Source organism: Haliaeetus leucocephalus, unplaced genomic scaffold (assembly GCF_000737465.1).
Source record: "Haliaeetus leucocephalus isolate CR32 unplaced genomic scaffold, Haliaeetus_leucocephalus-4.0 Scaffold152, whole genome shotgun sequence".
Classification (NCBI taxonomy): domain Eukaryota; kingdom Metazoa; phylum Chordata; class Aves; order Accipitriformes; family Accipitridae; genus Haliaeetus; species Haliaeetus leucocephalus.
In genome coordinates, this window is record NW_010972588.1 from 504217 (window position 1) to 518124 (window position 13908).

Sequence of the window (13908 nt, forward strand, 5' to 3'; positions counted from 1 at the left end):
TTAAAATGAAGAATGAATTTGTTTCCGCTTTTGGAAGACAGCTGATTCAAAGCGATGCTTTTTTCTTTAATTGTTGTCAGCAGAAGGAAGGGTTAACTTTTAAGGAAAAAAATGAATAATTCAGTGTTTGGCTTATCACTTTGCATTTTACTTTCTATTCTTTGGTCATCTGGAACTTGGTGTGAAAGGTAGAGTAAAAGGAGTCAGCTGAGGGGAGCCGGGGTTGTGATAATTTGCACACACATCCCTGTCATTGTTCTGCCTGAAGAGACAGGGCTGGGTTCAAGGCCACATGTGCTCCTGTCATCATTCACATTTCTGCTCCAAGTGCAATACAGAGTGTCAGCTCTCCATCTGTCTTTGCCTGGCAAACGCACGCGCCCAGCATCCTGCCTCCAGCTACGCTGCCACAGCCAGTTCTGATGGCCCTCCTCGCTTCTCTCTGTTCATTCCAGAACAGGAGGCACTGAGCCCTAAATAAGCTTGCTTTTAGGAGAGAGCCATTTACAGTGTGGTATATTTTATCCAAGGATGCCTGGTGAGTTGAAATTATTGCAGCTCTTTCGGTTTTAAATGAGGAAACGCTAATTGTTTTTTGATAGTATTTTTTTTCTGTTCTCTTTTTTTTTTTCCTTCTCTTTAAGATAGAGGGTGATTTGCAAGCTGATACGGGTACGGAGCGATCGTGGATGCTAATTCTGTTGTGTATATGTTTGGGGGAGGGGAATTTGTGCGAGGGAACTGCCAGAGATGATACTTAGAGCAGTACTGGATGTTTCAATGAAAAGGGATAGAAATAGCAGAAAGTCACTGGCTTTGTGGGTGCAGGTCTCTGCACGGGGGATCATTTTTAGCAAAGAGAAATACAGCTTCGGGCTGGCTTTCATGACTGTCAGCTGTACCTTGAATCTGCAAACATTTGATCGGTAGAGATCATTCACAGCGTTCACCCATCAGCTGAAATTATCTCTGTGAAAAGCTGTTTATGTTAGAGAAGTGAAGGAGATTTGTAAAACAAATTATTCCAGCGTTGTCCTAAATCGTAGTCCTTAACTGTCACCCGGCAGATGACTGAAATATGTTGATTCAAAATAAAACAATAAAAAAAATCTGCTGAACTAGAGGAATTGCTGTGGAGCTGGAAATTTTAATAGGTTGGTTTCCTCAGGAAAATATTATCCTTGGATATTACGATCGCTTGTCTAATTGATAAGTGTTATTGCCAATGAAAATGGGGCTTCTACGCAGGGTGATTTGTCTGAGGGGTTTTGTGAAATGCTTGACCACGACTGAGTGGATTGAATTTGGTGTGTTTTGTTTGGGTTTTTTCCCTTTGGTAAGGACTGAAGAAAGCCATGTGCCTGATTATAGCAGCCTGTGTCTCTGGATAAAAAAAGACAGGGCTAGAGATCCTACAGCTGGCTGGTTCTTGTGGATTATTTGGGTAGGACAGGCAGAAGAGGCTACGCTTGATCACAGAGAGTCTGTACACCTCACAGATGGTGTTTTGAAACAGTATCTGCCAGTTTGCTGCAACCACAGTTGCATGTAGGTATTGCCAGTTGTTGGAAGAATGTTTTCCTTTTAGGATTTTTATACACGGTCATACCCTACTGCTGGTATGTTTGCTGATCCTCTGGTTGTAACAAGAAAGTGGGCTCTGTTTGCTCAAAGCACAAGGCTAAGAGGATTTATATGGTTGAAATATGGGCAAATTAATTTGCATAGATAACAACTGAGGACTATGAAAGGTCAATTTAACCCTTTAGATGTCAAATTTGATTTGCATGCATTACATTCTTGGGAATGTGGTCTTCATTAGAAATACCCCAGGAATTCTTTAATTTGGAAAACTGCATTTTGCATAATCTGCTGACGTTTCCCTTATTTCTACGAAACTCATCTTGTGCGGTTTACTGTTTCTGTGTTTTATTAATATATTCAAATGTACTAAAATGACACAGTCTTATCAGTCTTGATCCTTGTGTGCATTATTTGGGGCTATTGGCAAACAGTGTTGGAATGCCTAGAGTGGAGGTTTTTGAAAACCTATTAAGCCTTTGGCATTTAAATTACTTAATCTACCTGCTGGTTAAAATTTCATGCATCTTTAATCAAAATGGCATGCGCTACACTAGAGTATGTATACCCTTATCAATACTCGTTAAGCTTTACCATTAAATAAATCTTTAATTTCCAGCATTCTGTTAAAGCAGTAGCAAGGAAGAAGTGTGTTTTAATGTCAGCTCGGAGTGTTAGAAAACCTTGCACTTGGATACAGAGAATACACTAACAGCTGTGACTGGGAGCATGTGCCAGAATGGAGATACTTGAACAGATCTGACACTTGGCTATTTTTGACACCCATCTGCACTTTTTTACTCTCCTCTAGGATGAACTGCCTCTCAATCTGTTCACAGCATATTTTAGCCTTTTAATATTGTGGTGTTCGTTTTTTTCAAATGGGCATTATTAGCCATCTGGGGCAGATTTTGTATTTTAAAAGTAAGCACATTATGTACAGGAGATTAAAAGGATGTGTATTTTTATGTAATCTGATATTATGTCAGTGCCTTTTGTGTATGTGTGAAGTCTTGATTTCAGAAGCATCCCTTCAGTGCTTCTGACATCTGAAGTCCTTCTTTTGGGGAAAGAACAGGAAGTAATAAAGAGGGGTTCTGGTTTATGTGTAGCGATAACACTTTTATACAAACTAAATTTGCCCTTCAAAGACGAACTGCTCATACCGTTACAATTGCAACTGGCCACTCATCTCCTCGCTTCGCTGTCAGGGCAAAGCGACAGCAGCGAGGCTTGCTAATGAAATGCTGTAAAAGCGATTCAGAGCTCTGTTAAGGCACTACTGCAACTCTGAGAAAAGTCTCTAGAAAGATAATCCCGTTAACATGCAGCTTGCAGTAACCAAGTTAACCATTTTGGCATTCTGTGTAGTGAACTCTAGGAAGTGTTTATCTCTAAATAATTGATGCTGGGGGAACAGTGTTCAAATCTAATACTGTACACTGGTTTGTCTGATTACTATGAATGTGTGTTGGTTTTGGTGTTTTTTTTGTTGTTGTTGTTTTTTTTTTAAGAATTGTTTATTCTGGACTTTATTTATGAAACGTTACAAATCTATCAGTCATTTTATAGTACTTTCAAAGAACAGATGTTGGCCTACAAAATGCTTTATTATTGCCCATGGCAGTATTCAGCATGGTTTCCTTAAAAGGACAATCAGTGATCACAGTCATTGTAGCCCAGAAATAATGCTGCTCTTTCAGAAGATGGCCTGGTATTAGGTCAGACCACCCTTTCTTTACTTCTGCTCTCCAGATGTGGCTGCAACTTTTTTTTTTTTTTTTTAAGTTTGGGTTTAAAAAAAAAATGGGTTTGTTTTCAAAATCTGGTTTTACTTAAGATATCTCCATCCTGGAGTGCATTTCATAAATTGCCCACATATTTTTCTTAGCAGAGAACTTAACTGGCTGTAATTTTTAACACATGGCCACATCATGTGATATTTTCAAAACATTTGCACATAGCTTTAAGAAGGTCCCAGCAGAAATGATCCATCATCTCACAGCCAGCCCGTTTCTTAACAGCATATCTGCATTTTCCATTTAGCAGAGCTATATATTATTAGCTTACATTTTGGGTAGTAAAACAGTGCATTGCTGATTGTAAAACATGGACTTTATTATCTGCTGAAAATTGATTTGGCATTTATAGCCACTGTGTACTAGACTGGCTTTCTGGTTTTAACATTAGTGCTAGCAAGTGATGATTTGTTTAAAGAACAGAAACAAAATTGCCATGGACATAACTGTTAGTGTCCTAGTAACTGAACATTTGGATTATCCACCTGTTTTTTAAATACATGCGTCTAAATGCTGTTATACAGGAAAAGTCTCCTAATAGTCCATTAACCGACTTGTTCTGTTTTAAGTTGCAGTTGCTATGCTGTTACATTAGGACAATTCTGTGTCTTACAAAACAAGTTTCCTGCCAAACGGAGAAAATGTGTCTGGAAATATTTAAGTCCAAGTGTTAACCTTGCATCATTATTCCAATCATCCTACATAATGACTTTATCTTCTTCAGGATTTGGGTAGGAGCAAAAAGCTCTTTCCCTAAGATGACTGCGGGTCACTAGGTTCCTCAGATACATATTGTAGGGTTTGGGAGACGATGTGTAATGACTTGCTTTTCAAAGTATTAGAGTTTCTTCTTCTTTTATGGTAGTAATATATTCCAAAGTCTGCATGACATTATTGCTGTTATTTTCAACCCATGGGGCTGTGAACTGCATCTTGCTACGTATGCATGGAAAATAACTAACACATCATGGGTTGCAGATAATGCTGCAGAAATAGCGATTAATATGTATATTTTTAAGCAGCGTCCAAACACTCTTTCCCTGTGAAGTTTTAGTGCTTTTCCACTCGGACCCTTTGTTGTGAAGGAACTATCAAAACACTTTCTCAGGACTGGTACTTCCCTGGCGTGTGTAGGGTGTTTAGCACTGATTGCGTCTTGATTTGAAGATTTTGGACTCCACACTCGTATGTTTGAGACATAATCATCATACCTTGCAACTCAATGTGTATATGCAATTTTAAAAAAAGGACTTGAATACCAGTTTGGGGTAAAATAAATTCTAAAATGATGTCATATGCCAATTTGAAAAGTCCGGATAGAGAAGTTGATACGTCTAAGAGTAGAAGAAGACATGATAGCTGGTCCTTTTCAGGACCTGTACATATACCAGTACCAGTTTTCTTGTTTGTGTGCTGCATCCTTTTTTCTTCCAAGTGTGTACATCAAGGATAACTCTACAAAAAATCAGCTGAAGCCTGATTTCTCGCCACTAGGTCACAGACTAAAGCTAAGTGCACAAGATGACTTCTGCACCTGAAGCAGTAGCTGGCTTCCAAATCCAGAATTGCATGCCTCAACTCTGTCCTCATTCCCGATGCATCACTGTTACAGCTTTAAAGTTTCCCAAGCATGTCGAGCTGCCTCTGGGCGGGCATGCTAAGATCTGTCTCGGTATCGATAGGGTTAAGCAGGCCAGTGCTGAGTTCACACCTATGTCTTTTTGGAGTTGAAGCATTTCTGTGTCTGAGTCGTTTGCACAGCTGGATCTGGTAGGTAATTTCAGAGGAAGCCCAGTGCGTATTCAGAAACGTTGGTCTCTTCACAAGTGCAGGCTTACTTCTTGTTCCCAGAAATGTGTGTGATGTAAAACGGAGCACAGAGCCAGAGATTTTGAGGCGAGTAGAGATTAAATCGGAAAATCCATAGGGCACAGCAGCGCTTGGATTTTGACCTGTACACAGACACAGTCTAGCCATATTGGCCCGCTTGGCAAGGCTGATTTCATTCAATATCCCACTATGCTAACTCTACGTTCACCCGGTTCCTCGGTGAAGCTGGTGAAGTCCTTGCCGTGCTGTGCCATGCTATCTATAGCCATTGGCTCAACTCTCCAGGAGCTCAGCCGTCTCTGCGCCACGTTGCATTTTGCGATGTACATGTGTTCCTCCTGCCTCTTGTACGTGAGAGTCACCAGACGAAGAGCAGGACCAGCGCAGGAGCCGCTTCCTCCTGGCTGCCGTTGATCTTGGGCCTTGGTCCCTCCTGAAATGTTTCCTGCTCAGTTCTCGGGCAGAACAAGAGCGATGGAGATTACTCCCATCCAGAATAAGCTGCTGCTGGGCAGTAGCTTTCCCCCTGCTGAGGGAATACGTTACAGACCTGAGCTTGATTGAGCAAGCAGAGGGAGGATTTGAATTCATGTCTTTCACTTCCAGAGTGAGGCTTCCACTCAAAGGACTTGAATAAAATCAAAGCTCACCTCTTCCATCTTGCCTAGCGGTGTCTTACACAAACTCGTTCTACTTGCCAATCTTCTGAAGGTGAGGATAAGGAGATCTTTTCTGGAGGAGGGAGTAGTGCTGTGGATCCCATGTCTCCAAGATACTGAGGCTCTTCAAAGGCAGGAGTAAAGCATCCTGTCTCCGGTATTTCCCTGTTGGTGAGCTGTAGGCAGTTGGTAGGTAAATATAACTAACTTTGTATCATCTTTTCTGTTGTGAGCTGTCTAATGGGAGGGTGTAGAGAGAATGGATAGAACCAAACTCTTCTCAGAGGTGCATAGTGATAGGATGAGAGGCAACAGGCACAAGTAATGGACCATGGTAAATCCCAAATAGATACCAGGAAAAAAATTCTCTTCACCGTAAGGATGGTCAGACACTGAAACACGTTGTCCAGAGGGGTAGTGGTATTTGCATTATTGAAGACACCATATTGGACAAACACCTGGCAACTTGATCTAACTAACTGCCCATGTTTTGAGGCAGAAGGGCATGGACTGTCTGATCTCCTGAGGTCACTTCAGCCTGCATGATGATTCTTTGCTCTACTGGATCCATTAGCTGTTTTGGATACCCAGTCTGAGGTGCTTCAGCCCTGTGCACTGTAGGGGAGAGCAGAGTAGTCCCTGGCACTGGCTTTTGTGTTGTCTGGGCACCTAAAGTTAGTTATTCATTGATCTGAAACCATTACTTGATCTGTAGCTTGCAGAATGAACTTTGCCTTTGCATGCCAGTAGAAGAGCAGAATTGTCAGGCTCAGTGCTGGCTGAAAGGGCTGCACCTTCTTCCTGTGGTAGCTCATGAAGCTGTGCTTCCACATACCAAAGCTGAATTTATTTCTCTGTGCTGTTGAGTCTGTTTTTTCCCTACTAGTAATTTGTTCTTTAGTGCCAGTTATAGGCAGAGTGTGGAGAAGTAGCCTCATTGTGAGCATTAATTGCAGAAGAACTTGAGACAAGTTGCTGGAGACCTTGGGATTTGAGAGGAGCCGCTTCAGCTGGAGGTTCACAGACCTCTTGGTTTTGTCCCTGTGCTGCAGCACATCGCCTGGTAGTATTGTTCTTGCAGCTGGTTTAAGGCTGTAGTGTCAAAAGAGACACAGAATGGATCCAACATCTAAAAATCTCCTGCCCAAATTCCTACGGCATGAAGCTACAGCCTTACTTGAGATTTTCCATGATGTTGCGTAATGACATGTGCATTTATTTCTACTTCTTGCTCTTGGGACCTGGCAATCTTGTGAAATTTTCATGAGGAATAACTACCTGCTAGGACCCACATATCTGAATTAATTTAAATTATCCAGCCAGCTATTTCAGTATTAATGCAGATATATGTTCTGGAACAGTGCCTGCAACTTAACCATGCTTTTAAACGGGCACAAAGTGTAAGTCAAAGGTGGCAGGAAATCTTCCTGAAGTTCGAAAGGAAACACCGTCAGCAGTGGACACAATTATTAGGACTATTGCTTGTATGGTTCTCATTCATTATGGATATCCCTTTGGAAGCAGACTGTAACAAGCTTTGCTGCATTTTTGCATATTGGCAATACTGAGCTGACAAAGACCAAAAGAAATGTGGAAATAGAACAGGAAAGGAATCGGTATTGATCACCTCTTGGAGGAGAGGCTGAGGAATAAGAAGTAAGAAGAATGTATCTTGATAACCCTTCAAGCGTACTGCAGGTTCATGCAGATCTGGTGTAGGGTCAGGCCTATATCATTCTTGGTTAAAAAAGGATTTACTGTAATGAATTGAGACTTGAGGAAGTGGGATTTGCATATGCTTAACTGCAACGAAGTTTGAAATGGTGATTCAAGAAGTAGGAATATGTTTTACCTTTCAAAGTCCATTGCCCTTTCCAGCTTATTGATACATCTTTTCTCTTCTGGGGGTTAATGCACTATTCTGTCTTCTGTAAGTCATTCAGAAAGCATCTCTAAAATTTAACTTGGTACCCTTTCAGTTCTAATGCTTTATTGGAATTTTCTTGATGTGCTTATAATCCACTTCTCCAAGCCTTGGGAGCCCTCCAGTGCAGATTCTTGTAGTCCCCCCTTTCTCTCTGATTCTTCTAGCGATGCTGGGTTCACTGTCTTATTGTGCTCCTGTTTTGAAACCACATCCTGCTAAAGGAGTAATCTCCTGGTTTAGTGATACAGGGCCTTTCCCCTTCCTTCTTTCTGATCTCTCCTTAATATGTGTTTTGTGAGTCATGCAAACACACATGACTCAAATAGTCTTCCTGCCGCAAGATTACAGTTTGGAAAATGTCTGCACTCGTATCATATGAAAATACAGCCATAATTTGATTCTTGCTTCTAAACTGTGCATTCCAAATGTATTCTGGTGGCCCTTTTAAGCCAGGGTAACAAGCATGTGTACCCAGCCTTGGATTTTCGTTGTAGCTATTTTATAATCCAAATGAATGCCATCACCATAGACTTTCCTATATGTGACATCCCCATAGCATTCCTTGAATTTTTAAGAGAATCTTTTTTTTTTAAGGATTTTGTGCCTTGCAGAGCACCAGCCACATCATTCGTGGTTAGCAAATACAAATTAACATCTATTGGTTTAATTTTATTTTTCCAGTCCATTTCACTACATAATTGTTGATTGTGTAATTATATCTGCCAGCTTTGCATGCACTTACTTGTATTGTAGTTAGAAGAAAGTTTGCTAACTGAAGTTTAGAAGAGGTCATTTTCTGTGGACAGCATTACTCTTTCTTGTAGCGACTTTTCTTTGCATGGAACTGTACGAGGTACACTATTTTTGACTACAGTGTACAAAAATGATCTTTAAAAACCAGAGATGCGATAACCTTATTCTTTTTGAGAAGGAATCGGGGTTTGTATCAGTTTTGAAAGTACACACTGAGAAATACTGAGTGAACCATAGGGACTTTGAGAGTTACTGACACAATAAAGAAAGTTGAAAGATGCTCATTAAGGCAACTTTGGTTATGTCTGTAAAAGAAAGGGTATAATTAGATATCCAGCGAGGTCAGATGGCACTGTCATTGAATAGCTTTGAAAGTCATTGGTTTTCTTCTTGGAAACTGGTTTGCAACAGAGTTTACCATGTCTTTGGTCTTGGTGGTTTTAGTTTTCATTTCTCCACTGGCAGAGGGAGGAGAGTGATAAAACTAGAATTAAAGTGGCCCACATCATTGGTTGAATTCATCCTTCCATGGTGCTGTAGGATCTCCTCACTCTAGGGTCCTGAAAGAGAGAGCACTTCTGTCGACATCCTTCATATTAGATCTCGGAAGTAATTTAAATTACTTCATTAAGATCAATATTTCATTATTTTACACCGAGATCGCCATTAGACTGCATTACATCTTCAGAAACAAAAGCAAAGTCTTTTGCAATTTTTAAAGGCGATCTGTGCAGTAATGAGTGTATATTTTACTTTTCTGAATTCCTAATAGTCAGCATGAGCACTTTATTGTCCCCTTGCAAATGGAGGAGAAGTGAGACAGTGGCTGCTCTGGGAATATTATTTGTGTCTCTCGTGTTAAATTTTTAAAGTATTTTGAGCAATGCTCATCTTGTTTTGTTAATTTACTTACGTATCTCTTTACATTATTCTCTGGTTGTAAAAGCAAACATGTATTTGGTTCCTCTATATTTAATAAGCAAGGCTGCTGTGCAGGAAATGAATCTGCGCCTGAAACTTTCATCGAGAGTTTGGTATGAAAGCAGAGCCTTCAGAGCATATATAGCAAATTCTCTGCCGTCTGAGGGAGAGCCGGTGTTACAGTCTTGCTTTGCCCTCTTCAGACTCCTCTGCATAGGCGCAACTATGTCTTGGTGGAATAAAGGCTGGATTTGCATGGTTGCTTCTCAGCTGACCAGCCAGGCTTCTTCCTCTGATGTGTCAATTGGTAGAGTAGTAATTTCCAATTCCTTTCATTTTGAGGAAGGAAAGCAGTGGTATTTAATCTTCAGAGACCAGCAGAAACAGAATTCTTTAGTTTATGCTGCCTTAAAGCTTTTGCTTCAAACTGTTCTTGAGAGTCTGTAAAAGCCCCAAAGATAAAAACACTACCAACATTTCAGGTATCGACCTGCATCCCTCCGTAGAGCCACAAGAGAGATGATATACTCTCTCCTTAAGTTAACTTCTGTATTCTTTCAGAAAGAGCTTTGTGGATGCTGCTGAATAACTTGCTTTTTCTTGAAAGAATACAGAAAATCATGATGCCTTGATTTCATCCTGACACCAGCAAATATGATTGCATGGTTTTTGTCTGGGGCACTGGTTCAAGACAGTCTTGAAAGAATGAGTGTCTATTACTTAATCACCAGGAATGCTTAATAGTTTTGTCAGAAGTGTTTTTCTTTTTGGAGGCTGTAAGTGTTTTTGCTGTCTTGCCACACTAGATATAGAATAGATGCCTTGATGAATTACCTAATGGGGATTCTGCTGCAGAAATTGATGCTTGCTGAATCGAAATCAAAGCCTTTTTTTGTCTCCTTTGGTCATTACAGTAAAGCTGCTGGTTTTTAAATATGTCTGCTTACAAGTCTGGGATGTGCACACATTGTTGCATGCAGTTGCTGGGTTTTGGAGGGCTCTTTGCCACAAAATAATACGATGATGCAGATGTTCTGATACTGTTCTTTTAAAAGAGTTGATTGCGGATCTGATGGTGAAAGATGATCAGCAGCTAGCATATATCATCATCTTCTGATCCAAACAGGTTCCTTTGGGAGTCAGCTGTACTGTTTCAGTGTGTTGTAATTAAATTGAGTGCTGTTAAGGTGTCAGAAATTACATTATAATGCAGGATAATGGACTTAAATAGACTTATTTGCACAATGCAAATCATAATCTAGCAAATTACCCTTAAAGGCTATATATTAAGAAACAAAACAAGCCCCCCAATATTCAATAGGAAGAGAAAAAGGAAGAAAATTGGTCTGATTTCTGACTCGGTCCCTAAGACATCCTTGCATTAGAGTCTGTCTGGACTTAATAGATGCAACAGTCGTAAAATGCTTTGTTTGAAAGAAAAAGGTAATTATTTTTTATTTTAGTTAGGGTTGGATGACTGGGGGGAAATCCCTGTTGACCAGACCTTTAATACTTGGAAAAATCCTTATACATGCAACAGATAACTTGTGTAACTAGCTCTTCTGAGGTTTTGAGCAATGTTAATTCCCAGAAAAGTTCATGTGAGTTGTAAATACCTAGCATCTTGCAGAATTAGACTGTATTTATGAGAAGGCTAATGTTGTTAGGAAAATACTAGATTTACATGCATAGCGAGAGCTGTTTGTAAATCAGCAGGTGGTTTCTAAAATAACAGAAATTCGCAAAGTGTTTACTGATGTGATTTCTTTCTGAAAAATGTGTTTAAAAATACTCAAACATTAAAACTTCACATGCAAAAAGCTGATGTACTTTTCTTTATCCATCTCAGGACCTTCTCACTGGTGGTTCGAATGCACAGACTCTTCATTTTCAGTCTTGAGGACCATATTTTAACTTTTGAAAGGGCCCAGTAGAAGGAAAAAAAGAGAAAAGAATTTTCTTGTGAGCTATGTGTTTCAGTAGGAAGCATATTTCTGTGAATAGATAGGAAAAATTCAGATGACACCAGAAAATCTATGCTTTATTTTTGTGTGTGTACGCACATGCTTTCATACAGAACACTAGATTACATTTCTCTTTAGTCTTATAAAACCTGCTTGGGACTGAATTCATTAATGATGCAAAGCAGCATTGAGATACTACGCTTCTTTAGAATTATACATACGGGCCCAAGCAATTAGTTAGTGACAAAAGTCAAAGAATATCATATCTCTAATTAAAAAAAAAAAAATCAAAATCCTGTAAACTGATTTGCCTGTGTGCCATTTTCATACTCTGATTTAAAATTAAACCCTACCCTGTAAATGGCTGTTGAATTGTGTACATTTACTCTGAAAAGGTTTCCAGTGTGGTGAAAAAAGGACTTCAGTTCAAAGATCTTTAATCCGGTTTCCTCTGTTTTATTTGGTTACACAGAAAATCTCGCCCTTCGCCACTGCCCCCCAATTCTTCATTCGCCGATAGTAGAGGGTGAAATTTGTGCCACGCTACTTATACATATTTTAAAACAATTGTGCTAGCTTTAGACCCGAAGTCTTTCTTCATCTATCATTTATCTCATGATGTTATCTTTTGTACTCGGTACCCTTCAGTAAGCACAGCCTGACACGTCTTGTGGCCTTTACCTTCTGCGATAAAAAAGATTGAAAAGATGCTTGGCACCACCTGGTGAAGATGAGGCAACCCTGGAGAACTGTGCTTCAGGAGCAGGTGACTGATGCTAAGAAATGTGCCAGTCTAGGGACACAGCTGAAGGGTTGTACTAGGGAGGGGGAGGGGAAGGGAAGGAAAAAAAGAGCAGGAACATTAATACATCTTCCTGAGGTTTGATGGGACATATACTGCCTACTGTTCCATCTGGTGCTTATGATAGCATGGCATATTAGCATGCTGCAAGTTCATAATGTATTCAGGGCGAGAAAACACCACTTGCATACCAATTGAGGCGTCCTCTTTCTCAGAGCTGCCTTTGAATTTCAATGATGTTTATGCCTCCTAAGCCACGACTGAACTGAGCGTTTCCGCTCGTGGAGGAATAACAGCAGTGAGGGACTCTGGCTTGTGTGGGTTTTCTTTCCCCTCTCTTTCTATATTTCTCCCTTTTTTTTTAGTTCTTTTCTTCCTGCTCTCTCCTTCCAGTTTATTTGGTTTGAGGAAGACGGGTTGAGGTTTTGGACTAGCTAATTACATAGCTTCTGTTAATATTACATTAACTTCTTTTTAAGGTTGTAGTCTGTTGCTTTTTGCTGATCTCAAAATGCTTAAATGTACTTTTTATGACATTTTGATGACATTACTCTAAAAGCAGTGTCATGAAGCGTTTAAAAAAAAGCATGTTGCAATTCTGCTTTATTTTCATATTTCCTGCATTGCTAAAGAACAAACAAAACCTTGAACTCCGCATTTCATGGTAAATTATTTGGGCCCTGCGTCTTCAAAGACTCGATTTTAACGTCAAGTGTGCTACCATAATAGGATAAGTATCTGAAGTTGAGCAGGTATGTAAGTCCTTGTAGGAGCGAGGTCTTTTTATCGATCCCTTGCAGGAAATGTACTGATACGTTCATTTTATTTCTCCCTACCCTGTCCTCTTTGAAACTCTGCTGAGATTGTCTCCCGTCAAGTGTCAATCTCAAAATGCGCCGTAGAAACTCTCGACTGCACATTTTGTTTCTGAATTTGTCAAAGATTGTGATCTTTTCATGGCTCAGTGCTGTGAATTGCTCTGCAGCCCTCCTTCCAGTAGGTTTTGAAAGTGTGGAGTTTACACACAGGGTAGGGTATTTGATGTGGGTTTTCAAGTGTGTGGAGTAATACATGAGTACTAGTCACATTTGCCTTTGTTGGTGACTGTGCTTCTAAACCCCTTCACGTGTTTTGAAACTCCTACCCCAATAAAGGAGGCTAAGCTTGCTGCTTGTCGTGGTTTAACCCCAGCCGGCAGCCGAGCACCGGCAGAGCCGCTCGCTCGCTCCCCCCCACCTCACAGCGGGATGGGGGGAAGAGAATTGGAAGGCTCAAAGTGAGAAAACTCATGCGTTCAGATAAGAATAGTTTAATAATTGAAATAAAATAAAATAGTAATAGTAGCAGTAATAGTAATAACAAAAACAATAAAAGTAATGTAAAGGAAAATAACAAAGAAAAATAGAATGCAAGAAAGACAAGTGATGCAAATGAAAAGAATTGCTCACCACCAACTGCCCCATGCCCAGCCAGTCCCCGAGCAGCAGGTCGTGTGTCGTCCCCCCCCCCTGCCCCCAGCCAACCTTTCCCCTAGTTTTATTGCTGAGCATGACATCATATGTGGTCAGTTGGGGTCAGCTGTCCCGGCTGTGCCCCCCCCAACTCCTTGTGCCCCCCCAGCCTCCTCGCTGGTGGGGTGGGGTGAGGAGCAGAAAAGGCCTTGGCTCTGTGC

General features: G+C 40.5%; 1 protein-coding gene across 5 annotated transcripts in view; it reads left to right on the plus strand.

Moving 5' to 3' along the window:
• The window catches only part of RUNX1T1 (runt-related transcription factor 1; translocated to, 1 (cyclin D-related)), a 114374-nt gene that overhangs the window by 34940 nt on the left and 65526 nt on the right, over positions 1 to 13908 (plus strand). Inside the window, exon 1 of one of the 5 annotated variants that reach the window (XM_010561996.1) lies at positions 425 to 538. The exons of 3 other annotated variants lie outside the window; for them this stretch is intronic. In XM_010561996.1, coding sequence (XP_010560298.1) covers positions 532 to 538 — 7 coding nt within the window. In that variant the 5' untranslated portion in view covers positions 425 to 531. Of the gene's footprint in view, positions 1 to 424; positions 539 to 12108; positions 12201 to 13908 lie in introns of those variants that run through there. One more of the 5 variants, XM_010561997.1, reaches the window with a different exon arrangement.